The 25,170-nt window shown below is 37.5% G+C and overlaps 3 protein-coding genes across 8 annotated transcripts in view; 1 reads left to right on the forward strand and 2 right to left on the reverse strand.

The window, feature by feature from the left end:
* Window positions 1-311, reverse strand: part of tbc1d16 (TBC1 domain family, member 16) — a 54,268-nt gene extending 53,957 nt beyond the window's left edge. For 2 of the 3 annotated variants that reach the window (XR_010894588.1, XM_067381485.1), the window contains exon 1: window positions 163-311. The gene's annotated coding sequence lies outside the window, so the exon portion shown is untranslated. The remainder of the gene's footprint in view (window positions 1-162) is intronic. The other variant, XM_067381482.1, reaches the window with a different exon arrangement.
* On the reverse strand, window positions 278-11,150 carry gaa (alpha glucosidase). 4 transcript variants are annotated; one of them, XR_010894587.1, is made up of 20 exons: window positions 10,189-11,150; window positions 9,826-9,977; window positions 9,036-9,201; window positions 8,854-8,950; window positions 8,650-8,769; window positions 8,450-8,568; window positions 7,243-7,374; window positions 6,883-6,993; window positions 6,609-6,722; window positions 6,092-6,176; window positions 5,896-6,013; window positions 5,648-5,781; window positions 5,180-5,331; window positions 4,495-4,643; window positions 4,271-4,412; window positions 3,576-3,674; window positions 3,334-3,498; window positions 2,846-2,998; window positions 971-1,092; window positions 278-413 (listed from the first exon to the last, which is right to left on the reverse strand). XR_010894587.1 is itself a non-coding variant. In XM_067381481.1 (20 exons), exons 1-20 carry the CDS (start codon window positions 11,021-11,023, stop codon window positions 1,030-1,032), a joined length of 2,418 nt encoding a protein of 805 aa, XP_067237582.1. In that variant the 5' UTR covers window positions 11,024-11,068; the 3' UTR covers window positions 922-1,029. The 4 variants fall into 4 exon arrangements, 3 of the variants coding, with proteins under 3 accessions (XP_067237582.1, XP_067237580.1, XP_067237581.1); XM_067381481.1 differs by lacking the exon at window positions 278-413 and having other exon boundaries at window positions 922-1,092; window positions 10,189-10,331; window positions 11,020-11,068; XM_067381479.1 differs by lacking the exon at window positions 278-413 and having other exon boundaries at window positions 922-1,092.
* A 432-nt stretch (window positions 11,151-11,582) lies between these two features.
* tnpo2a (transportin 2a) overlaps window positions 11,583-25,170 on the forward strand; it is a 19,507-nt gene continuing 5,919 nt past the window's right edge. Inside the window, exons 1-19 of the mRNA XM_067381486.1 lie at window positions 11,583-11,679; window positions 12,908-13,007; window positions 15,328-15,403; window positions 15,497-15,646; window positions 15,983-16,089; window positions 16,461-16,594; window positions 16,710-16,791; window positions 19,322-19,444; window positions 19,524-19,642; window positions 20,090-20,150; window positions 20,342-20,513; window positions 20,731-20,883; window positions 21,750-21,975; window positions 23,534-23,705; window positions 23,790-23,876; window positions 23,963-24,070; window positions 24,164-24,322; window positions 24,593-24,680; window positions 24,808-24,906. Coding sequence (XP_067237587.1) covers window positions 12,909-13,007; window positions 15,328-15,403; window positions 15,497-15,646; window positions 15,983-16,089; window positions 16,461-16,594; window positions 16,710-16,791; window positions 19,322-19,444; window positions 19,524-19,642; window positions 20,090-20,150; window positions 20,342-20,513; window positions 20,731-20,883; window positions 21,750-21,975; window positions 23,534-23,705; window positions 23,790-23,876; window positions 23,963-24,070; window positions 24,164-24,322; window positions 24,593-24,680; window positions 24,808-24,906 — 2,215 coding nt within the window. The 5' untranslated portion in view covers window positions 11,583-11,679; window position 12,908. The remainder of the gene's footprint in view (window positions 11,680-12,907; window positions 13,008-15,327; window positions 15,404-15,496; window positions 15,647-15,982; window positions 16,090-16,460; window positions 16,595-16,709; window positions 16,792-19,321; window positions 19,445-19,523; window positions 19,643-20,089; window positions 20,151-20,341; window positions 20,514-20,730; window positions 20,884-21,749; window positions 21,976-23,533; window positions 23,706-23,789; window positions 23,877-23,962; window positions 24,071-24,163; window positions 24,323-24,592; window positions 24,681-24,807; window positions 24,907-25,170) is intronic.

Genomic DNA, 25,170 nt, shown 5'->3' on the forward strand with positions numbered 1-25,170 from the left:
AGGGCTGATTTCGGACGGAAGTCGCGCTGAGGTCCGTTATATCTGCTGTAATAGACAAATCTGCACTGCCGTACCCATATGGGACGCTAACTAAACTACTTCCAATAATGACAGCCGTGAGAATGGATTGGTAATCGAAAATCATACACGCAGCAGTCTTACCTTCAGTACCAGAAACGATTACAACCGTCGCTACACGTCCATGTCAGAAGTGGCGCGTCCGGCTCATCTATTAAAGATCCAGGCTACGGTGAATGACGCGTATGTTGATTGGTGACACTTCACTCCGCACGCCGCCGTTGACGACAGACCGAAGCCACGCCCACTGACATTCCGTTGCTTCCGGAAAGACACTGCGCTTCCTCTGGACGCAACGCTAGAGGCAGGACGTCGGTCCTGCTTATAATAAGCTGCTAAGCACATAAAACACAAGAAACACGTTTCTTTTGTTAAAGTGTTGGGATTAGCATTTATAAAAGTGTAAAAAGTTAAACGCATGTTTAAAAAAATAACTTGTACACTGACAAATTCTAATTACTTGATGTGTAATGTTAATTTTAATTTTATAATATCATTTGATTTTATTATATAATTACATTTAATCCAAGCTTATTCTTTTTTTTAATTATTCAGTATCCAAATGCATAGGCCTGTGTATTTAGCTATTTGTATAATCTAAATAATAACAATAATAATAAAAACACCACAAAAAGAACAATAATAACAACTCTTCATACTTTTCTGAAATTTAAAAATAAAAAGGGGATAAATATTACTATGATCTATATGGTCATGGGAAATGCTTATTATTCTGATTATTTTATCACCATCACACAACAATAAAAGCATTAAGAACATTTAATAAAAATAAACATTTATTTTAAACAAAAGTGACATTTAAATTACAATGTACAGGAGAAACATGCTGAGTATCATTACATTTACATTTATGCATTTGGAAGACTTTTACCCAAGCGATTCATATTCAACATATCCAAAGCACAGATCATTTACAGCAGAGATTTCTCATCAGCTCCACTGTACGGTGAACATGGCTGTCATGGGCAAGTCCAGGCCAGGCACTGTAAGAACCTGTGACCCACACACACACAAATCAACAATTTTATGAAAGCATTTTATTTTCAATGCATTTTAATGACTCATAAGGACCCTTATGAAAAAGAAGTGGTCAAAGTTGGGTAGACCTAGTGGTAATTAAAAGGGAAACAACAGTAAATATAATTTTTGCATTACATTTGGTCCAAATATGATAATGTTTCCACAACTTTCCAAAAGAAGTTTCCAGAAGTGTTAAAGGAGCTATATAGAGAATTCAGATACTTAAAGTTATTAGTGACACCGGTGGCCATTAAGTGAACTGCAGACAGCAAATTATTGCTCATGTGTGCACTTGTGCATACGTAAAGTACATGAGACTGAAAATGATTTAATGCCCCGATATACTTGTGAAGATTTTTTTCGTTCATTGCTTAGCAGTAAAAACAGCGCAATATACAGTTAATGAACATCTAGACATAATCCACGCTACCGACAGCGACGTTTAGATTAATATATAAAAAACCCCCAACGAGGGTATGATTTAAAAAAATAATAATTTAATATATTTGTTTGTATACTAGGCATGAACAAAGTTCTACACTACATACAAAGTCAATCCCTGAATACTGAATTAATTTCTGATTGTTTTAAATAACCAGCTAATATTTATTAATATTCAATAGACAAACTTTATATTACTGCAATTGTCTAGATTGGCAATATGTGGGTAAAATATTTTTCAAAAATATTTTTTTGTATGTAATGTTTTAAACACTATTATTTTTTAACTACATTTGTGCAGTAAAAATTAACTTCGATCTACATTTATCATTTTCATTCATGGAGATAATATGCGCCATGCTTTAGTGGAGGATTTCAGTCACCTGGTGGAAAACAAACACTTTTAACATGAAAATGACATGAAATTACCACTATAACCAGTAGATGGCTGCAGAGGGCCACTCATTAGCTCATTTGCCATCTCAGCTCTCCTCAGTAGTTCTTTTCGCATGTTTTACTTTTGGATTTATCATAAAATGAATATTTTAACAAATTCTAGCAAATTTTATTGCACTGAGGTATGAATTATAGCAAGAGTAGGAAAAGTCACAAAGTATCATGCCATTTAGATTAATGGAATTTCACTAAATAAATAAATAAAGCCCAGATTTTACAGTGGATGGGAAACCATCTTAAATCACCCCCGCATCATATTATGTAAATTACATTTATGACAAAGAACTACACGGATGCAGATATCATGACAATCTATCAATAAATGCACACACAATGTCCTCTGCTTTCAATGCTGGCTCTGCTACGGATCGAAAAGCATGCTGAATAACGCAGACTAAAATACGGGGATGAGCCGAAGCCTGTCGCTGGTTTTATATGAGTTTTAAAGGAGACTGAGGTGATCCTGAATTAGTGTACATATTACGGAGATAATCGCAATGGGCCTAGTGACGCCCCTGATCGAAGAAATGTGGATATGTTTGCACAAGCTCTGCAATTTTTTGTCATTTATTGCCGAGGTAATAACACAAAATAGGGCTATAGAATTATAAATTTATATTACATTAAAAACAAAATGGAAATATGAAAAACTTTGCTAGATTTGTGATGATAACTGTGGAAATGCATCATCACAGTCTGTGAAAAAGGTCCGTTAAAATTAAATATGAAATACATATTAATCACCATCATATGTACATACTACCTGGAGTAGAAGTAAACCAAAATATGTAGACTAACACAAATCTACACATCAGAACCTGATGCATACCTTGGTGTCTGGGCTGTACGAGAAGTCATGAACCTTTTGTCCATTGGCCCACACTTCTGTAGGTCGAGTCTGAAGTCCGAAAACACGTACTTCTCCAAGGACCAAACGATCGAGAGATTTGTTTAATTTGACTGGCTTACTGACCACATAAGACTACAGGGGAATAAAATATCAAATAAATAATAGATTACATTTCAAATGAATGCACATGATCATATCTTTTGAGTATTCTGCTATGATCCATTTGAATGTTGAATTTCAGCTGGTCTTCTAGTTGTCTTCATTTTTTTATTAATTGCACATAGAGTATACAATCTGTTCATAGCAATAACAACCCTTGCTGTATTTTCAATTTTACTGCCTGATGAAGCAATTCATTTTGGACTTCTCCAACACAGAATAACAATGGGAAACAGATGTTAAATCAAAAAAATCCTCATCCAAACCATTCAATTCAACAAGCAAGCAAAATTCACCCTATTTCGTACCTCTTCAGCAAAGAAAAGAACATATGAATAATCTCCCCGCTCAAAAGTGTCCAGACTTTCCCCATCATCCCAGAAAAGATCACCTTTGGCCCAATTTTCTGCAGACAGTGCCACGATCAGAGTGAAAGGGTTTCTGCGAGATGCTGTAGTCGTCAATGCGGGAACCTGGGATATGAATAAGAAATAGCAAAAGTTCACTTGCTCCACAGCAGAAATTCGATAATATTCTAGTCTTTACACACCTGCTGCGGGATGATGCTCCCCTCTCTCACATGAATGTTAATGGTGTCCAAAGGGGCAGGGAACAGAATGTATTTCCCTTTACTGTAATATGCTTGCCCCTATAAGAAAACACGGAGGATTCAGTCTTGTTTACCTTTAAGGCGTCACATCGTATGCCTTTGAATTACAATGTACCATAATAACTCTGTAAACATTTCACAATGTGAAGCAGGCTATGCAAAAACATATTGAAGGTGTTTACTTAGAAGGTAAAACAGCCCATTTAATTCTATGGTAAATTGGTTACAGTATTAAAAATTTTAAATATTTTGTACTAACATTATAAGTAAATAATAAAACAATTGAGCTAAAAAAATTCAGCATCATTACTCCAGTCTTCAGTCTTCACATGATCCTTCAGAAATCATTCTAATATGATGATTTGATGATCAAGAAACATTTCTTAATATTATCAATGTTGAAAACAGTTGCTTTGCCATCAAAAGAACAATTTGCATTTAAAAAATACATGAAAATATAGAAAACCGTTCTTTTAAATTGCAAAAATATTTCACAATATTACTATTTTTACTGTATTTTTGATCAAATAAATGCATCCTTGGTGAGACTTCTTTCAAAAACATAAAACAATTTACATTTTTCCAAACTTTTGACTGGTAGTGTATGTAGGGTATAGTATAAAATGATGGATTACATTGTGCAGACTGTACCAAGTCCCCAGGGGGAGATAAGCCGTCACCTCCACTGCTCCCTGTTCCAGAACCGGACTGATAAGCAGTGAGCTCCCCCACAGGAACTGCCTGTCAATGGTCTGGCAATTTGGATCAGTGGGGAACCTGAAAGAAATGAGCAATCTCAGAAAAGAGATCATCGCTGAGCTCAGATAAAGAGATATTGAGCTGGAATGAGCGTGTGTACTCAAGGAAGAGGGAACGAGCCACGGTGCTGGCAGAGGTGTGTGCATGATGGAAGAGTGTGTAGAGGAAGGGCAGGAGAGAGTATCGCAGTGTAATCACAGTCCTCATGGCATCTTGGGCTTGCTGGCTAAATACATATGGTTCTTGGGGCTGGAAAATGAAATATGAGAAGAAATATTCATATATATATTTATTAGGGGTGCAACGGTACACAAACATTATGGTTCGGTACGCGAGTGACACGAATTTCATCACCAGACGGTCAGCGCACCGCCTGATTTACTTGAAATGTATTACTTTGTACGCACAGGTCGCACATGCGCATTCAAATTTTTTTGCAGTAAACAGTTTATCCACAAGGTGGCAGCTGTGCCCTGTGGGTGTCGATTCACAAGGTAGTTGAAGAAAACCTGCATAAACAGAACAGACCGGAACACATGCAAGCTACAGCGACAATGGAGGCCTATACAGGCGAGAGATTGTGCAAAGAGGTTAGAAAATACCCTCATTTGAGTGTGGATCGCCTGTGACTGACTGTATTCGCCATCAGACTGTACGCACCGACCGTACCATGACATTTCGGGATGAATACATGTACCGTTACACCCCTAATATAAATAAATATATATATATTAATATAGCACAATATTAATGATGACTCTAAACTGTTGATCGATATATCTCACAGCATTGGGTTTGTCGTTATGATTTCTCATAAAAGGGTAAAAGGCTCCGAGTTGTGTCCAGCGCACACACAGCTCTTCAGTTGTTTCTCCACCAAATCCACATACATCAGCTCCCACTAATGGAACGCCATAGAGTCCAAACAGGAGCACAGCTGATACAGACACACAAACACAGCAATAAACCAACAACAGGGACAAATCACGCTTTGCAAGTATTAGGAACAAAAAAAATGAAGACAAAGACATGAGCAAGTCACTTCTCAGCTTATCTTCCAAAACATTTCCATATATAGGGGGCCAAGTGAGGGAGCTTACATTGTGAGATTTAGAACATCTCTAGACAGAGGACAGTATGTGGATTTATGTTAGCATTTGTGGATGTTGGCAAGCACTTGTAGGGCCAGGACAAAGCAAAACTTCTCCTCTTTGAAACCATATTTTAGCATGTTTATGATTTTTCTTTCTCACCAGGTATTGAAAAGCGCAGTTGCTCCCAGTCACTCTGCACATCTCCTGTCCAGTGTGCAGAGAAATGGCCAAGTCCTGGAAAAGACGACCGGGATAGGACAAACGGACGAGTGCCCTTTACCTTCAACAGTGCCCTGAAATACAAATGAGTGGAAAGTTGGTAATAATGTCAAACCATATCAAATGGATCTCCATATGTCATGTGAGATATTTACAGTTTGTATAAACTGAAGAAGCATTTCTCTGACCTGTGGGTGGCGATGGCCTCGGTCAGCCCGTAGAGATTGTGCAGATTGTAATGATTGGACAGATACTGCTGAGCGGACATACACAAAGTTCCTGAGTTTAACTGACATCCAATCACACCTGTAAACCCAGACAGATCTCTTCATGCAGGTCACATAAAATCAGTAATAGTCATTTTATAGACTTAACTGTTCTGACCTGGTGTATAAGGTGGTTTCTCCAAATCAGAGTCAGGACATCCATCCACAGATCCCTGGACAAAATTTGATGGCTCATTCATGTCCTGTGAGCAGAATTTCAAAGACATTTAGAACTTATTTATAAAAGGCCCAATCACACCAAGAATGATAATTATAAAGATATAGTTCTAAAAATCATTCTAAATATTAAGTAATAGCAGAGTTTACAGCACAGCTATAATGATAATGACACATATTCCAAACAATATTGTTGGAATCACTTTTTTCCCAGTTGATGAATGATAAAAACATTGACAGGCAATCAGAATTCATTCTGATGTTAAGTGCTTGAGCATTTAAAGCGGACAAAATGCAGCATGTGCTTATCGAAAAACAACATTATTCATGATTTAAAGAAATAAAAAAAACAAAGTAGGTAAAGAGTGTGGCCCCTTTAAATTCATACCTTCATGTTTTGTTGCCTTTTTAAAATACCCTTTGTATGTTTATTTATAGTTTACTCTATTAGTACTTACTACCCAGAGTCCATCCACAGGTACAATGTTGTGAAAGACTCTGATACAGTCCATCCACCAGTCCTGTGTTGTAGGATTGGTGAAATCTGGGAATGCAGTTGGACCTGGCCAAACCTGGTTATAAATACATGCAAAATCTTTATCCTCCCCTCCATATCCCATCATGACTATAATACTACTCATAATACAGTGGTGCAGAAAGAAAATACATCTTGTAAAAGACATTATCACGGCTAACTTTTAGTGAGGTAAATATTTCATGTGTGACACTAACCTTCCCAATTAGGATCTGTCCAGTGGAGTTGGTGATGAACACTCCCCTCTTCAGCCCATCATCAAAGGGTTTGTATGAACCAGGAGGACTTGTGCTACTGATGCCTGGATCCTAACACAAGACCACATGCTATTCACTATGACTAATATATTTTACACACATATATACACATATATATACATATATATACATATATATACATATATATATATATATATACATATATATATATGTATGTATATATATATATATATATATATATATATGTGACATTGATACCACTAACACACAAGCATCACACAAGCAAGTGCAAACAATGCAAGATGAAAGAGTTTCCATCACAGAATATCATCCACGTACCAGAATGAGCACATACTTCATGCCCAGCTGATGGAACTCTTCAATCATTTGGGGCAGATCTCCAAACCGTTGTGGATCAAAAGTAAAGACTCTTCTTTGGTCCGCATAATCAAGGTCATTCCACTGTACATCCTACAGAAGTGAATTAAAGGTTATTATAGTTTTCAAGTAAAACTTGCTCGAAGAATATTGTCTTTCTCTATACAGTATATATTCAGAATGGCATACTACTTTACATTTTTCACAGTATGTGCAGTATACTATTACTATACTCCGTTATAATTTATACAGTGTGTGCATAATTATTATGCAAGTCGATAATCTGCAATTATCCTGTGTCTTTTCTTCTCCAGCTGTTTTTTGTGACCTGCTGCCCCAGTGAGCATTTCCTGTCCAATGGACACACCTTAATTTTGCAATTTTTATAGTATTGCATACTTTTCATGGGCATTTAATAATTTTACCTTTTACCTGTAAAAGAAAAACTGCTTAATAGTTATGCACATATAAAGCATTTTTCACTTCCAGCCCTCATTAACAATTATATGTCACTCATAAATGATTATTTACAAAATTGATAGTAGTTATTGAGATTGATGTGGTTTGGAATTGGTAAAATGTGCTTGGAACTTGGTTATAATAACTACAACAGAGCATATCAAGCTGGATACTGTATCCCACAATGCAACTTGTCCTTCCATTTCTAGTATGACAAACAAACTAGAAGCAATATGACCAACAATTTTACACAAAATTGGATTAACGAAAGAAAAAAAAAAATAGAGTTGAAAACTGGGTGGCAATGTTATGTTACAACAATATAGGATACTACAGTTTTTGTTACTAGTACTTTTTAGTATATAGCCAGTGAAGAAAGAGCATATACCAGTAGTTCTCAAAACTTTTGGGCCTCCCATCGTCCACAACAACATTCAAAGCCCCATATTCAATATTAAAATGTTTACTCACAATTTCTACCCAATAAAATATAGCATAACCAGCAAAAAGTATATTCATTATAAATTTTTTTTAAAATTGTATTAATTTCCCAGTCTAGAAATCACACTTATAAATGAATTAAAATGAAAATTTAAATAGTCCACTTGGAAGTTTGCTGAGGCCCCCCGGTTGAGAAGCACTGGTATATACTGTTCAGTATGCAGTATGTTACTTCCAAACACAGCCATTATGCATTCTGTTTACATACTAGTGGGATCTTGGCCTGGCGCATGAGCTGTACCACTGTTCTTGTGATGTTGGTGGACGTATAACCCCAGCGACAGAGGTGGAAGCCCAGTGACCAGTAGGGTGGCATCATAGGATAACCTCAAAAATACAACACAATAAGTTGCACTGTGGGTAAACTACAAATCTAATACAGTATGTGGACTGTCTATTGTTAAATACCTATAACCTCATGGTACTGCTGTATCACACTCTGAGGACTAGGGCCTAAGAAGATGTAGAAGTCCAGTATTCCTCCAACGGTCACCCATGTTAATGCTGGAGCGGGCTGCGTTAACACTTCTACAATTGGCAAATTTGAAGACTTTAGTGATATCAATGAATGAGACCCATAAAGAATCCAATTTAGACAACAATATGCTGTACCCATTGCGTTGCTGTTGAGAAGGAAGACTCCATGTGCCTGTCCATCACCTTCTTGGACAAGGAAGAAAGGGTGGGAGCCATACAGGTTGGCACTTCTCTACAAAGGGCCGTATAAAATATTAAATGCAACTGTGAAAAGAAGGAAAGTTAAAGAGGAATGTGAAATGATGTGAAGGCCTTACATGTGGTGCCATGTCTCTGTTCCATAATGAAACAGAGCTCCAGTTGAGGTCCAGCGTGATGGGGGTGTAATGTTCACCCAGTCCAGATATCACAGAGGAAGCAATGCTGGTGGAGAGCTGTAGATACTGATCTGCAAACAGGAGGGGGCCTATTGTAGTATTCAGGCTAGGGGGGGGAAAAATACAATGCATTTGTGCAATATAAAGAAAGAGATCAGACGTTTGGTTGAATGACTTTTACAGGGCCTGCTTCAAAACTGTGTCAAATAACACAATTTTACCTTAGAGTATTGTGTTGACAAAATAAAAGTACCGACTTCAATACCAAGTCGGTATTGACATTTTAAAAATGTGACAATACAAGCATTTCCCCCTTGCATTTTGAGCGCTCTTGAGCAGATTCTTAAACACCTCTGATTGGCCATCGTGTTCACGTGCTCAACAGATATGTCTGTGATTGGCTAAAATGATCAACACTTCAAAAACATGTTGAAAATAGACATCTTTCACATTTGAAGTCTAGAGCGTCACAGAGGTCTATTTACAACATATTTTTGAAGCGTTGAACATTGTAGCCAATCACAGACATATTTGTTGAGAGTGTGAACACAATGGCCAATCAGAGGTGTTTATGAATCCGCTCAACAGCGCTCAAAGTATCAAGTTTTTAAAATTTCAGTACCAACTTGGTACCGAAGTCGGTTCTTTTGACAACTCTACCAAACAGAAGATGCACAATATAACCAGAAAACATACAAAACAAGAAAAGAAAAAAAGGAAGTACACTTACAGAACACGGCCATTGGATTTTCGTCGAACAATAAACCCAAATGGATCTGGTTGAAAGTCAACATCATAGAGGGAGTTATGTGTGTCCTTGTGACCCCTGGATTGGGACGTCACAAAGGGGGCCTCATATCGTGGAGCTGCTGGATCCTTCAGCTGTGGTAAAGTGAAGTCAGCAAGATAAAGTAAGATTAGGTCATCTAAAGACTGGAATACACTACATGACTTTTACAAATCCGATTCAAGAGTTGATATTTCCCAGAATTCAAGGACAGATCATGTGACTGTGTTAAATTTCTCCAAAAATTACAATATCTGATTTGTAATTGTACGAATTGTAATTGAAAAGACTGAAAGAATTGCTTACAGTGAGGTGAAGACGACCCAAGGACTCGGCCATCACATCTAGCTGCAATGTGGGAATGTCCCGGGGCAGGTATGAGGGTGCAGAACGGGTCAGCATGGCCCTTTGGCCCGTCTTTGTGGGTAACAAGGGCCCCATTTGGTATCCTGCGTAACAGACGGGGTAGAAACACCATGGTGGTCCTCTAAATCCAGACTGTGGTAGAGGCACATAGCAGCATCCTCTGCCCTCACAATCGGCTCGACTCAAAGATCTATCACGGCCACAGTCGATGCGGCTCTCCACAGCTAAACTACACTGATCTCTAGTGTGAGTCCAGGGATCAGCAGATAAATTAAGATTATTACTAAAGTTCTTCTGGGATTGAATGCTCCTGCGTGAGATATCTGAACTGTGTCGCCATTCTTCTGAAAAGGCTAATGAAACATTATTGTCCTTGTGCACCAGGATATGAAGAACAGAAGTCAGAAATATTAAGGTCAATAGTGCAAATGTGTGCAGGAGCCCACAACCAATTCTGGCCATTTAAAGGGGTTAGTTTGGCTCTTCTTGCATTAACACGAGTTCACCAAGCTAGAAATTGTAAAATAAGATTAAAAGAGTAAAACAAGAAAGACATTTGCTGTCAACATATAAATCAGTTCTTGTTCAAATCAGACGAGAAAATGACGCATGCGCAGGTGCGCACTAACAAGACTACAAATGACGAGTTTATTCAGACTTGCTGTTAAAGAAGCATATGGGAATCTTAATTATATATTACTGCACCTGTAACTGAAAGCGCTTAGTAAATAATATTTTTAAGTATCGTGTAATTTTTGAACCTTGACTCACTCATGCATATTATTAGCTTAAAAACGTTTATCTGTGTACGTCTCTCTGGGCGCCGCCATGTTTCAATGACGTCACGCGCACGGATCTCGGCAAAATTGATTTTATTGACTTTATTTTATTCCTCTTCTTGATTTTATTTCCTACCTTAGTGAGTTTGGGAATTAATTTATATTGTTCAATTATAAAAGTGCATTTTGAATGTGTATTTTGCATTGCTTAAAGTTGTTCGGAAAAGTTTAATAAACAAAAAAGTAAAAAAAGGGGCAAATATTCAAGAGAATACAAAACAGAGTAGGAGCAATTTGAAAGAAGTGCGTAGACATACATATTAAATACGAAACTAAAAAAAAGTCTGCAGATAATGCAATTTAGTTATGCTACAAGTATTTTCTACAAGTATTTTAAAGAATGAGAGTAGTACGTTTCCAAGCTGAAACAAACACCGCATAAATGCTACCATTTCAAATATTTTTATTTACTAGAAAATCCCTCGCAGATTCCGTGTATTTGAAACTGGCCACAGTGTTGCATGACTAAACACGTCGTCATTTCCTCGTTGTAGCGCTCGTCCTGCGGAAGTATTTGAAAGTGCCATTGCGCGAGACTAGCGCGAGCTCCACGCTGCACGAGCTGATCGATAGGCCTCCGCACGCGGCATGTGTAAGTGAACACGCCTGAGTTCAGTCATTTATAATATCTATATACTGTAATGTACATGGAGTTTAACACAGTAATAGTTGTTAACGTGGATTAGATCGAGTAAGTTTGCTAGATCACGTACTAAAACGTCTGTATCGTGTATAACGCTATTAATCTGGGATTAGCCAGCCTTTACTTGTTGCCCTATTATTTGAAGTTTCGCGTGATGTTTTTGTTTGTGTACTGGTCTTATTAAAAGTGATTTCTATTGCGTGTTAATGTGTCCAGCGCCTGAGGTTTTTGAGCTACTCTTGCATAGGGTGGAAGACAAGGCCTCGGCATGGTATGCAGTGCATGCATGACCATGTGCATTTCCTGATTCTTCACGCTTTTGTCTTCAACAACTTATTAATGAGCAGAAATTAAGTCAGACGTTTGAAAACCATTATAGTCAGGCATTTTATGCAGTTTTTAAGTATTCTACATGCGTTTATGATAGTCTCCATTATATACTACATGCATAGATTAGTTCTTGGAGAAAAGATTTGTCATACAAATGTTAATCATAAGGTGCATACATTTTGAAAACTTATTTAAACCCGTTTTTAATGCATATGTGTGTATATGTATGTGTATATATGCATATGCATATACATTTTTAATTCATATGAACAATAATTTGGTAATTATTTCATTAGATTAGCTCAGTGTTATACAAAAAGCAAAAAGTAGACTGGAAAACAGAAATCCTTTTAATTTGAGATTAAATCAAGACATACCTGGAAACTATATTACTTTGGAAACGATTGCATTTTTGTTTAATATAATTGTGTATCTGAATTTATCTTTTATGGCGGATTAACTTAAACATACACAACCTTCTAATTTCTTGCAGTTTCCATTTTCTGGTTTAACCTTTCTTAAAATACAAGTCCTAAACAATCACTGATGCTGAGATTAAGCTAAACACAGTTTTGCAGGTTTGAAACATGTGCAGGATGTGGAAAAGGCCTTTAGCTTTGATGCAAAGTCATATGCATTGATATTGTATGTCTATCCATGCCTTCCCGTGTCCTTGATAACATAACAACGTGTATTTGCGCACGGAGTAGTTGTGGATAAATTGGTCTAAAGAAGTTCTAAAACCACAAAAAGTGCAAAAAAAAATGTTGTTGCAATCGTTTCACAGACAGGAGGAAGTATTATGAAGGATATATAATTGTTTGTGTCCTGCGTGGTTTGTCTGCAGGATGGAGTGGCAGCCGGATGAACAAGGCCTCCAGCAGGTCCTGCAGCTCCTGAGAGACTCCCAGTCTCCAAATACAGCCACACAGAGAGCTGTGCAGCAGGTATCCTCATCAACACAACTCAGTATTTACTGAACTCAAGGGATCCACGATATATGGGTTTTGACTGTACAGATATTGAGAATCTTGCCTCTTTAATACTATTTTAAAGGTTCCTAATTTTGTTTTGAAGGTCTCCTACAATAGGGTTACATGCATCAAAGGCCAAAAACACTTTAATTTTCCTCATAATATACCTTACAGCATTACCTCCTTTTTCACTGTGTCTGAAAAGTTTCAGTTGAGTATTTGGTCTCCCTAAACCCCTCCTTTCCAAGAGCCTACTCTGATCTGATTGGTCAGATGGCCCAGTCTGTTGTGATTGGTCTACCGCTTACAGCACTTGTTAGAAATTAAATGTCCGTTACCATATCTGAATATCAGATCCCTAGCACTTGTGAAACACAGTGATACGAACAGTAATGATTGTGTCGGTTTTACCTTATCAATTAGAGTGCAAGTCCTCATCCTTTAGAAGTGCAAGTTTCATGTTGAAATGTTGCAGACCTTTTACATTCACAAACATCTATATTACACATGAAAAGTAATATCTGAAAAAAGCATAATGGGGCACTTTAAATTCTACATACATCTGATCTGAACAGATGTATTACTATAGGACAATTTCTGATATAATCACGTAACTTTAAACCCTTATTTATTCAGTTGTGAACCGTAAACTTAGTGTCCTAGATTTCAAAAGCACTTAAGTTAACTTTTTTCACTGTACAATCATATGTTTGGATACCTGATTTTAAATGGGCCAGAAATATTATGTGGCATAAAAAAAGCTGTGGGTCTTTTATTTCAGTACAGTAAAGTTAAATAGAAAAGTGTTGCTAACACGTTACAGTTTATCGTTAGTTAGTTAACTACATTTGTTAACATGTTCAGTAACATTGAAAATTTCAGTAACACTTTAGTGTCCAATTCTCATTATTAACTAGTTGCTTATTAGAATGCATATTACTAGGATATTGCCTGTTCATTAGTACTTAAAAAGCATATATTAATGCGTGATCCTGCATTACCATATTCTACATCCCTTAATCCTACCGTTCCTAAACTTAACAGCTACCTTACTACAATTAATAAGCAGTAATTAGGAGTTTGAGGCAAAATTAATAGTTAGTTAATAGTGAGAATTGGACCCTAAACTAAAATGTGACAAATTTCTTCTAAAAGCATGTATTAATCTTAAAGGATTAGTTCACTTTCAAATGAAAATTATCCTAAGCTTTACTCACCCTCAAGCCATCCTAGGTGTATATGACTTTCTTGTGTCCTGATGAACACAATCAGAGTTATATTAATAAATATCCTGACGCATCCGAGCTTTATAATAGCAGTGAACAGGGTTCACGAGTATGAGCTGAAGAAAAAGCTTCCATCCTCATCCATCCATCATAAATATGTGCTCCACACGGCTCCGGGGGGTTAATAAAGGCCTTCTGAAGTGAAGCTATTCATTTGTGTAAAAAAAATCCATATTTAAACAAGTCATGACGTCAAATGTCGAGCTTACGCCAGACCACCTTCCGTATTCAACGTACGCAGAAAGTGTAAACATCTTTCAGTTCACAAAGCTTATGCTATGTCCTACACCTTCCCTATTCAACTTATGGAAAATGTGTCTGGTGGAAGCTCGATATTTGACTTCATAACTCATTTAAATATGGATGTTTTTTACACAAACGCATCGCTTCGCTTCAGAAGGACTTTATTAACCCCCCGGAGCCGTGTGGAGCACATTTATGTTGGATGGATGAGGATGGAAGCACTTTCTTCAGCTCATACTTGAGAACCCTATTCACTGCCATTATAAAGCTTGGATGCGTCAGGATATTTATTAATATTTCATCAGTTGTGTTCATCATAAAGAAGAAAGTCATATACACCTAGGATGGCTTGAGGTTGAGTAAAGCTTGGGGTAATTTTCATTTGAAAGTGAGCTAATCCTTTAATGTTAATTTCAACATTTATTAATACATTATTAAAATTAAAAGTTTTATCTGTTAATATTCAGTGGACCTGAGCTAACATGAACTAACAATGAAAATTTGTATTTATTACCTATTGTTAAAGATTAATAAATATGGTAACAAATGTATTGCTCATTGTTAATGTTAGTTATTGCATTAACTAGCGTCAACCAATGTGACCTTATTGCAAAGTGTTAAATATATATAGTGTCATAATATAGAAGAAATGTACTTCATCTGTTTTACTAAAATAATGTCAATGTGCAGGTTGAACTGCAGCTATTCATGTACAGTGTTACCATTATTACAGTAACCGTAATTCTCTTTAATTTTACACTCAGAAACTAGAGCAGCTGAATCAGTTTCCTGATTTTAACAACTATCTCATCTTCGTCCTGACGAGGCTGAAAACTGAAGGTGTGTTCTGGGTTTATTTTTGCATAAAGCTCACCTTATTCCAGTCTTTATATGTGACTGATTATATAAATGTCTGTTCTTCACACTCTACAGATGAGCCCACTCGATCTCTCAGCGGTCTGATACTGAAGAACAATGTGAAGGTTCACTATCAGAACTTCCCTCCTGAAGTCGCGCACTTCATCAAGCAGGAATGTTTAAACAACATCGGAGACCCTTCCCCTCTCATCCGCGCCACTATCGGTGAGTCTCTCTGCGTGCTCTAGAGTAAGACAAGCATCTACGTGACTTAAATGCTATTGACCGGAAATTGCACTTATTTTTAATAACTGTTAAATGTGATCTTTAGCAAATATCAGAATGAATATTCCTTTTTCATACTAATTCATTATAATGTTGTGATGCTTAAATTTTAAGATTGCACAAATTATTTTTTTTTACATTTATCGATTAACATGAAAATTATTGCTATCGGATTATTTGTGCATCCCTACAGCAAGCAGTTATCATGGAGTTCTGTTGCTACTAGTAAGCACTCAGTATCAGGAAATGTGGTGATTGCTTTCTCTCTTTGTTCAGGTATCCTAATTACAACGATTTCCACCAAAGGGGAGCTGCAGACATGGCCAGAGTTGCTGCCCCAGCTCTGCAACATGCTCAACTCAGAGGACTACAACATCTGTGAGGTCTGTGCATTGCCTCTGTGCTCTTCATAGCTGCCTTTTAAAGGGTTAATTCAAATGCTTCCGTTTACCAAATTTGCATCTACTAGCATTGCTTTTAAAATCTGTTCATCATAAAGCAAACGTGTCTCTTCAGAAGATTTAGATTAAACTGCTCTTCATTCATACAGATTTATTTTATGATCTGTAGCGGAACAGCAGTTAAACCACGCTAATTCTACTATTCCTATTCTGTTTTGTCTTGCACATTTTCTAATGCAAATGTGTTTGGAAATTATGCAAGACATGGGTAAAGTGGTCATGCTTTCTGTATCACATCCAGAAATGCTCCTCGGGTGTGAGTTGTATCTTAGTTGGGTCTCATTCACACACAGGGCTCGTTTGGAGCTCTGCAGAAGATCTGTGAGGACTCGTCTGAGCTCCTGGACAGTGACGCTCTGAACCGACCCCTCAACATCATGATTCCCAAGTTCCTCCAGTTCTTCAAACACTGCAGCCCTAAAATCAGGTCAGTCTGAAGGGAAGGATGGGATTTTTTTTTTTTTTTTTTTTTTTTCAGGTCTCTACTTCTGTTCTGGGATAAAACATTTATGGGAATCTAATGGTGGTTCTCGTGTGTGTAGGTCTCATGCTATTGCCTGTGTGAACCAGTTTATCATCGGAAGAGCGCAAGCCCTGATGGACAACATTGACACCTTTATTGAGGTACCTGCAGTGTGAACATGCTGGATTTAATAATGATTTTATTCGCATTATACGTCCTGTTTGGACAGTAATTATTTCTCATGGGGGATGCCTGTAAAAAGCAATCTCCATGGCACCTCAGTGATTAAAAACGTATATATTTAGATGGCGATTTATTCAAGGTGCATGTGCGAGTTCTGTGATCCTACGAACCTAGGAACATACTGCTCTCGTCGTCAGTCACATGATTAGCAGCTATTGAAAGTCTGTTATCGCTTGGACAGTTATAGATTCATATTTTATTTAATAATAAGAAAAGAATGTACTGTTTATTATAATATCCTATTTAAAAATAGGAAAATGGACACACTATAGTGTCTTGCATTTTATTTCTCACAATGATGTCTTTTTAAAAATGTGGAAGTTAGCAGAAATAAGTTAACGCAAACTATATAAACATCTTTGACGCTCTTCAGAGCGCTTGCACAGATAAACGGGAGCGTTTGGAAGCAGGCGTCTATCAGCGGATATATTAGGGATCAGCTGATAGATGCCCGTGTGTATCTGTGCAAGCGCTCTGAAGAGCGACAAAGATGTTTATATAGTTTGCGTTATTTCTGCTAACTTCCACATTTTTAAAAAGACAACGCAAACTATATAAACATCTTTGACGCTCTTCAGAGCGCTTGCACAGATACACACGGGCAACATCAGCTGATCCCTAATATATCCGCTGATAGACGCCTGCTTCCAAACGCTCCCGTTTATCTGTGTAAGAGCTCGGTGAAGAGCGTCACGGATGTCTATTTACATGTTCTTGAAGTGTTGGTCATTGTAGCCAATCACAGACGTATCTGTTGAGAGCATGAACGCAATGGCCAATCAGAGGTGTCTGCTCAACAGCGCTCAATGCTAGGGGGAAATGCTGGTATTGTCATTAGTCATGTCGCTTTACAGTAGTGCATAACCCATTTCTACGGCTAAAACGCATATGGAAAATAGTGGAGGACACAGAGTGAGCTGCAGCAGGAAAACATGATGAGAGTGCTTTATGTTTATAAGCGCTTCAAACAAAAGCATAAGTGTTTACTGCGTCTTGCCATCTCGCACGTAACTTATATTTACAGATAAGGATATAACCACTTTGTCAATGTCCTGCATTTACATTTAACATATTCTGACAATAAGCGAGTTAGTTGCAGCCCTGCAATAAATATTTTAATTTATTGCATATCATAATAAAGCTTCCAGTCATCATAGTAGAGTGGTGACGTTATTCTTGTAAACAGTTTCCAGCATTTCAGTAATAAGGGTCCATATTTAAGATGCTTGCACATAACCACATTCGCAGCAGTTACCGTACTGTGCTTGGCAGTGCTCAAAAAGGATTTAAAATAGTGTTTTTAACAACCATTATTAAAAATGTTCATTGATTAATCCCCCCCCCCAATGTTTAAGAACAGACAACATCATCGTTATATACTAACTTTGACTATATCAAAATGCAATATTGTTGATGGGAGAAAAAAAGGACACTAAAATGCAGTTTAACATACAAACTTTACCAAAATCTCTCTATTTAAAAACTGAAAAAAAAAATTAAAAAAAATAATTATAGGCCATGTTTAACAATTTCAATGTTTTTGCTTTTGAAATAAACTTTTGTGTTCTCTACATAACGTGTAGAGTGTTATTTTTATGTTAATATTAAGGAAGCTAGATGAGTTAGAGTAAAATAAACCATGTGTACAAGTGTGAATGTATTTTCTTGATTTGTGCTTTAAGGTTTTCCAGACTTGGTAAACTAAAACTGCACTAAACGATAAACAGAGTAGGCTGTCTAAAAATGGAAAAAATGAAAATTGACATTGGACACCAGACTAAGACTAAATTAACCATTTTTTTCAGTGGTCGACTGACATATCACAAAGGCCAATGTTTGATATTTTTAATTATCGACATTAACTAAGTTTTCTGTTTGACTTTTATTTTGACAGCTCTCAGAATGCTAACTCCAGCACGCACAGTAACAAAGTAAACTGTATACAAAAAATTATTGTAGTGTTTGCTTTTATATTAGTAATAGACTGTCAGCATTCAGTAAATGTGCATTTATATTATTTAAACAAGTGTTTGAATATCTAATAAACCTTTTTAAAGTAAAATAAATATAAATTTCAGCAATTATGCATGTTTTATATCTGCTTTATATTGATCATCAAAAAAATCAATGTAGGTTGACCATTACTAATTTACAAAACAAGTTTTGGATAGATCTCTTCTTGCAAACTCAGATAAGGATTTGGACAGTAATTAAATTTACTACACAACCTTGGTGTTTGTCAAAAAACAGTGGGTAATTTGGCCGTGATTGCAGCAGGTGGTGGGAGGAAAAACAGACATTTTGTGTTCAGTCTGCAATAAATTGACCAACTAGCACCTGTAAATGTTAAAATGACCTTGCGTCCCCATGTAAAACAATTACCACCCAAATAAGCTATACTGTAATTGCGGTGTTTTAATCTGTCTTCCTCCTTGCTTGTTACTGCAGAGTCTGTTTGCGCTGGCCGCAGACGAGGACTCGGAGGTGCGGAAGAACGTGTGCCGGGCTCTCGTCATGCTGCTGGAGGTGCGAGTTGACCGACTCATCCCTCACATGCGCAGCATCGTTGAGGTAAGTTGATTGTGATGACCCGGAAGTAGTGTACATCTTGACCAATCAGAGATGCTGATTATGATGACTGTTCCTGCAGTACATGCTGCAGCGCACACAGGACCCGGATGAGAACGTGGCTCTGGAGGCCTGTGAGTTCTGGCTTACGCTGGCTGAGCAGCCCATCTGTAAGGAAGTCCTGTCTGGACACCTTGCACAGTAAGTGACCCTTCTCTTTCCTTGTAAGAGTCGTGCAATAAGTGCATTTGCTTCAGATGTCTAACGCGCTTTGTCCAAAACTACAAAACCTGACTCAGAAAGTCTGTTTTATGCTTTTTGAACCCCCAAAAGTTAGATAAACTAGGTAAAACTTATTGTTTAATTGAAGAAATAAATCTATATGTTGTGTACATTACATATTCCTTTTGATTTTAATCTGTTGAAATACATGGCTGCTTTTGAATGGGTGTCAATCAAGAAAGGTGCCCTATGCAGCCTATTGGTATAGTTAGCATATCTACAAGAAGGGCCTAACCTGTTTAGAGATTCTTATGTTTGGTTTATTGTGAGAGATGCTTTTGTTTGTTGTTGCTTTTGATTTATACCCCAGTGTCTGTATCACATCCATCTATACCTAAAAGACTTCCTGTCTTTGATCTGTCTTAGACTCGTTCCTGTTCTGGTGAACGGGATGAAGTACTCTGAGATTGATATCATTTTGTTAAAGGTTAGTTAATTTGCTTCATAAGAAGTTCTACAACCAGCCTGGCCTCGGGTGTGACGATATCATTTTTCCTGATTTTCTCCACGATTTTCAAGTATTCATACTGTCTGACCCAAGGCTTTTGACTCAGTCATTGCTGTCCAGAATTTCCCAGCTGCTTTTCATCACATGGTGATTTTCTACTTCCCGTTTAGGGTGATGTGGAGGAAGACGAGGCCGTGCCGGACAACGAGCAAGACATAAAGCCTCGCTTTCACAAGTCTCGTACGGTCACCCTTCGGCACGAAGGTGATGAAGGGGAGGAAGGAGAGGACAGTGAGGATGATGACGACGATGACGACGACAGTCTCTCCGACTGGAATCTACGTAAGTGTTTTTAATGGAAAAACCAACATGAAATAGCCTATTTTTAGAAGCAATACTTGGTGTTTTCTGTGGAGATGATTACACTCATAAATGTCATGAATGTCAGTGATGTTCCAGTACTCATACTGTCTGATCCACAAAGCTTGCTGTTAGATTGGTGCTTGGAGAAATCCGAGAGGTCTTAACCCTGTGTGCTACATGTGCTTTTGCTCCGTAGGTAAGTGTTCGGCAGCTGCCCTTGATGTCCTGGCAAATGTGTTTCGGGATGAGTTGCTGCCCCACCTGCTCCCTGTGCTGAAGGAACTGCTGTTCCACCCGGACTGGGTTGTTAAGGAGTCTGGCATCCTGGTGCTTGGAGCCATCGCTGAAGGTATCTTACACTGGAATTTGAATTCAGTAAAATAGAAAGCTTACTAAATACTGTGTGTACTGTTTACTGCCTATTATTTTATTTTTTTTTTTAAATAGAAATAATTTACTATTCATAGTAAATCTGTAAAATGGATAAACACCATTTTGCACCAGATTTACAGCAAAAAGTGAGTGAAAGGTCATTTTTGTATAATTATACGATAAACATGATTATAACATTAACATATAATATTGTATCTTAAGGACCTTGGTCATTTGCACGCCTATGTTACATGCATACAACAATTTACTATGCACTTTATACTTCTGTTCAAAAGTTTGGGGTCAGTAAGAGAATTTTTTTTAAATGTTAATATTTTAATATATGTAATATTATTAATGTTTTTAATATAAAAGTCTCTTCTGGTCACCAAGGCTGTTTATTTGATCAAAAATAGTAAAAACTGAAATATTGTGAAACTTTTTTTGTGAAAGTTTTCTATTTTTTTTTTTTTTTTTTTATATATTTTATAAATTTAATTTATTCCTGAAAATGAATTTTCAGCATCATTACTCCAGTTTTCAGTGTCACATGATCCTTCAGAAATCATTTTGATGATTTTTTTTTTTTTTTTTTTTATTCTTTCAGGATTCTTTTGAATAGGAAGTTCAAAAGAACTTTGAAATAGAAATCTTTTAAATGACCTTTTTTCAAATAAAAAAAATTAGAAATGTTTTACATTTTGTCACCTAAATGCAACATTGCTAAAGTATTCATTTCTAAAAAAAAAAAATCTGACCTGAAACTTTTGAACTGTAGTGTATATCCTGCAAAAATATTTGAATGGAAATGAGTTTTTTTGACCCTGTTCTGTCTTTCTCCAGGCTGTATGCAGGATATGGTACCATACCTGCCTGAGTTAATTCCTCACCTGATCCAGTGTCTCTGTGATAAGAAGGCACTAGTCCGCTCCATCGCCTGCTGGACTCTGAGTCGCTATGCACACTGGGTGGTCAGCCAGCCGCCTGACTCCTACCTCAAACCCCTCATGACCGAGCTGCTCAAACGCATCCTCGACAGCAACAAGAGGGTTCAAGAGGCTGCCTGCAGGTGTGTTTAACCCGCTGTTGAAGAAAGTACATCACCCAGACCGGCTCCTGAAACTATCCAATGTCTGCTTGTTATTAAACTAGTAGAGTAGATGTATTTTGGTGAATTTATCAGTGTTGTTGTTATTAAAGGGTTAGTTCACCCTAAAATGAATTACATTAATTACTCACCCTCATGTCGTTCCAAACCCATAACGCTTTCGTTCATCTTCATGACACAAATTAAGATATTTTTGATGAAGTCCGAGGGTTTTCTGTCCCTCCATACATGGCTATGCGACTACCACTTTGAAACATGCTTGAACTTCTGTTGACTACAACTGATGTGAGTTGATGAATGTTTATATGTGAATAAAAGCCTAAATTCAATCTGTTCATCATATAAAGTGAGTCTCTTTAGAAAATTAGGATTCATTTTCTAATTTATTTTCTAAATTTTCAGTTCAACTCATATGTATTAGATTTACGCTCTCTTTATGAACTTTTTGAAGCATCAGTTTGTCGTGTAGCTGTCAATGGAGGGACAGAAATCACTTGAATTCATCAAATATCTTAATTTGTGTTTCTGAAAATGAACATAAGTCTTATGGGTTTGGAATGACATGAGGCTGAGTAATAAATGACAGAATTTTATTTTTTTTGGATGAACTAACTCTTTAAAAAAACAAAAGTTGACACCAGATGACACCTTATGTCACAAAATGACTCCCAGAATATTTTATTGTATGAATATCTGAACATGCACTATCTGAAAAGAAAGAACATAGCCTCTGCTTTTAAGCAAAAAACACCAAACCAAAATGTTTTATTACTAAATAAACTGCATAATGTTGCATTATCTAATAGATTGCACCTGACAATACTGTACAAACTCGTGGCACCTTCTGCGGGACACCCTTAGCATGTTAGCCAGGGTGTTGAGATGGTGTTACTCACCAGCTGCCCAGTATTTTATCTATTTAATGAATTTTAACAATGCATGGTTGTGTGATAGTGATATGGCTTAGTGCAGTCATCAAATTGCTTTTGTAATTATATAAATATAGTCTGACACAGCATGTTTCAGCATTGTTCAGTTTCGAATCGCAGTAAATGCTGCTCTGCAAGTGCTGTGTTTGAGTCGCTTGTTTACATTTGAGAACGCAACGTGCGTCAACCCTCTTCCCAGAATTGTAACGAGAATCGTTTAGAAATCCGTTGTTGTCGGGTTAGTTTTTTTCTTTTCTTTAGCTGATCACATGCCTGGGGCTGGTGCACACAGAAGGTGTTTTTCTGTTCCTCTGCGCTACTTTTCCATTGTTTTTTAAATCTAAACACGCTAGATGGGTGTGTTTAACCATAGATTAGCGTCTCTCAGGATGACGCGGCATTATAAAAATCTGGCACTTAAGTTCAACTTAAAAAAACAAAAAAACAAAAAGTGTCTCTAGACTTTGCTTCCTCCCACTCCACTAGCCTGCTGAAATAATAACATGTTAAAGCAGTCACCTTTCTGTTAGTAAAGTGTTGGCATGTTGAGCTAATGCAGATCTGTTTTCTTGGGTTTTTCTTTCCATCAGTGCATTTGCGACCCTGGAAGAGGAGGCCTGTACAGAGCTGGTTCCCTACTTGAGCTTCATTCTGGACACACTGGTGTTTGCCTTCGGGAAGTACCAGCATAAGAACTTGTTGATCCTCTATGATGCCATCGGGACCCTTGCTGACTCTGTCGGACATCATCTTAACCAGCCAGTAAGATCATGTTCATTTTGAGCATGATTCTCAAACTTTTTTTTTTTTATCTTTAATTAAATGTGACTTTTTGTTTCTGAACAGGAATACATCCAAAAGCTCATGCCCCCTCTGATTCAGAAATGGAATGAGTTAAAAGATGAAGACAAGGATCTGTTCCCCTTGTTGGAGGTAAAGTAGTTCTGCCCTTTTGGATTGTGTGATATTCATACTTCAAAGACAGAAGTGTCTTAAGAATTTGTCACTTTTCCTTCTAGTGTCTGTCTTCAGTGGCCACAGCACTGCAGAGTGGCTTCCTGCCTTACTGTGAACCAGTTTACCAGCGCTGTGTCACCCTGGTCCAGAAGAACCTCGCTCAAGCCATGGTCAGTCGACATGTACGCTTGTTTGAGAATGAACACCATTGCATGTCGTCTGTGGTTCATTCCCTAGATCTTTTCGTCCCGTTCTTGTTGTAGATGTATAACCAGCAGCCTGACCAGTATGAGGCCCCTGATAAAGACTTCATGATTGTGGCCCTTGATCTGCTCAGCGGTCTGGCCGAGGGGCTCGGAACTCATGTAGAGCAGCTGGTCACCCGCAGCAACATCATGACCCTGCTCTTCCAGTGCATGCAGGTACGGGTAATTACGTCGGGATGGTGTGTGTCTGTAAGGTTTTGTTGATAATTTCAGCTTAAATCCAAGTGCAAGGTATAGACAACTCCAAATCGGTTTAGTGGTCTTGTAGTCTGGTTTAGTTTATCCTCAAGTGCTCAAGCAAACAATTCAGTGAAATGTACAAAGGCCCAACAGCATATATAAAGTAATATAAATAACTTAATAATAGAAAAGCTAATTGTGCTGTATGAACAAAGCCTAAATGCTTTATTTGTCATATAATTAAAGGACACCATGCCAGAAGTGCGACAGAGTTCGTTCGCTCTGCTAGGAGACTTGACGAAGGCGTGTTTCCTTCATGTGAAGCCCTGCATCGGTGAGTTGTGTTCTTTGACATACTGAGTAAAGCCTGACAGTTGGAGAGCCAGTTTCTCATGCTAGCTGTTGCTTCTGTGTGTGTTGTGCTGGTCAGTTTGTCATTGTTGTCCGTTTACCCCCTCCAGCTGAGTTCATGCCTGTTCTGGGTGTCAATCTCAACCCTGAGTTCATATCTGTGTGCAACAATGCCACATGGGCCATCGGAGAGATTGCTATTCAGATGGGTGAGTGTTTATGCACACATAACTCCCACCCATATACAAAATATTCACTGCGGTGCAGTTATTTTCTCTGTATGGCTGCCCAAAACACAATACATTACATGCTATTTCAAAGTTTTGTTTTTTACATAGTATTACTCAATGTTTGCAGATTTATTTATTGTCTGAGTTTGCTTATTTACTTGTGTATTTATTATTTGCTTTACCTTTTTACTTACCGACATTTATTAGTAACACTACATAGCAAATGTATAGGTGTGTGTGTGT

Source organism: Chanodichthys erythropterus, chromosome 3, assembly GCF_024489055.1.
Source record: "Chanodichthys erythropterus isolate Z2021 chromosome 3, ASM2448905v1, whole genome shotgun sequence".
NCBI classification, from domain to species: domain Eukaryota; kingdom Metazoa; phylum Chordata; class Actinopteri; order Cypriniformes; family Xenocyprididae; genus Chanodichthys; species Chanodichthys erythropterus.

What these genes read in the sequence shown, in the direction of transcription:
- gaa (XM_067381479.1), bottom strand. Translation starts at nt 10,710, where the DNA reads ATGGCCAGAATTGGTTGTGGGCTCCTGCACACATTTGCACTATTGACC. An exon ending in GAAACCACCTTATACACCAG is followed by an intron (nt 6,014 to 6,091) that starts GTCAGAACAGTT and finishes CTGGGTTTACAG; the next exon opens with GTGTGATTGGATGTCAGTTA. An exon ending in TTCTTTTCTTTGCTGAAGAG is followed by an intron (nt 2,999 to 3,333) that starts GTACGAAATAGG and finishes ATTCCCCTGTAG; the next exon opens with TCTTATGTGGTCAGTAAGCC.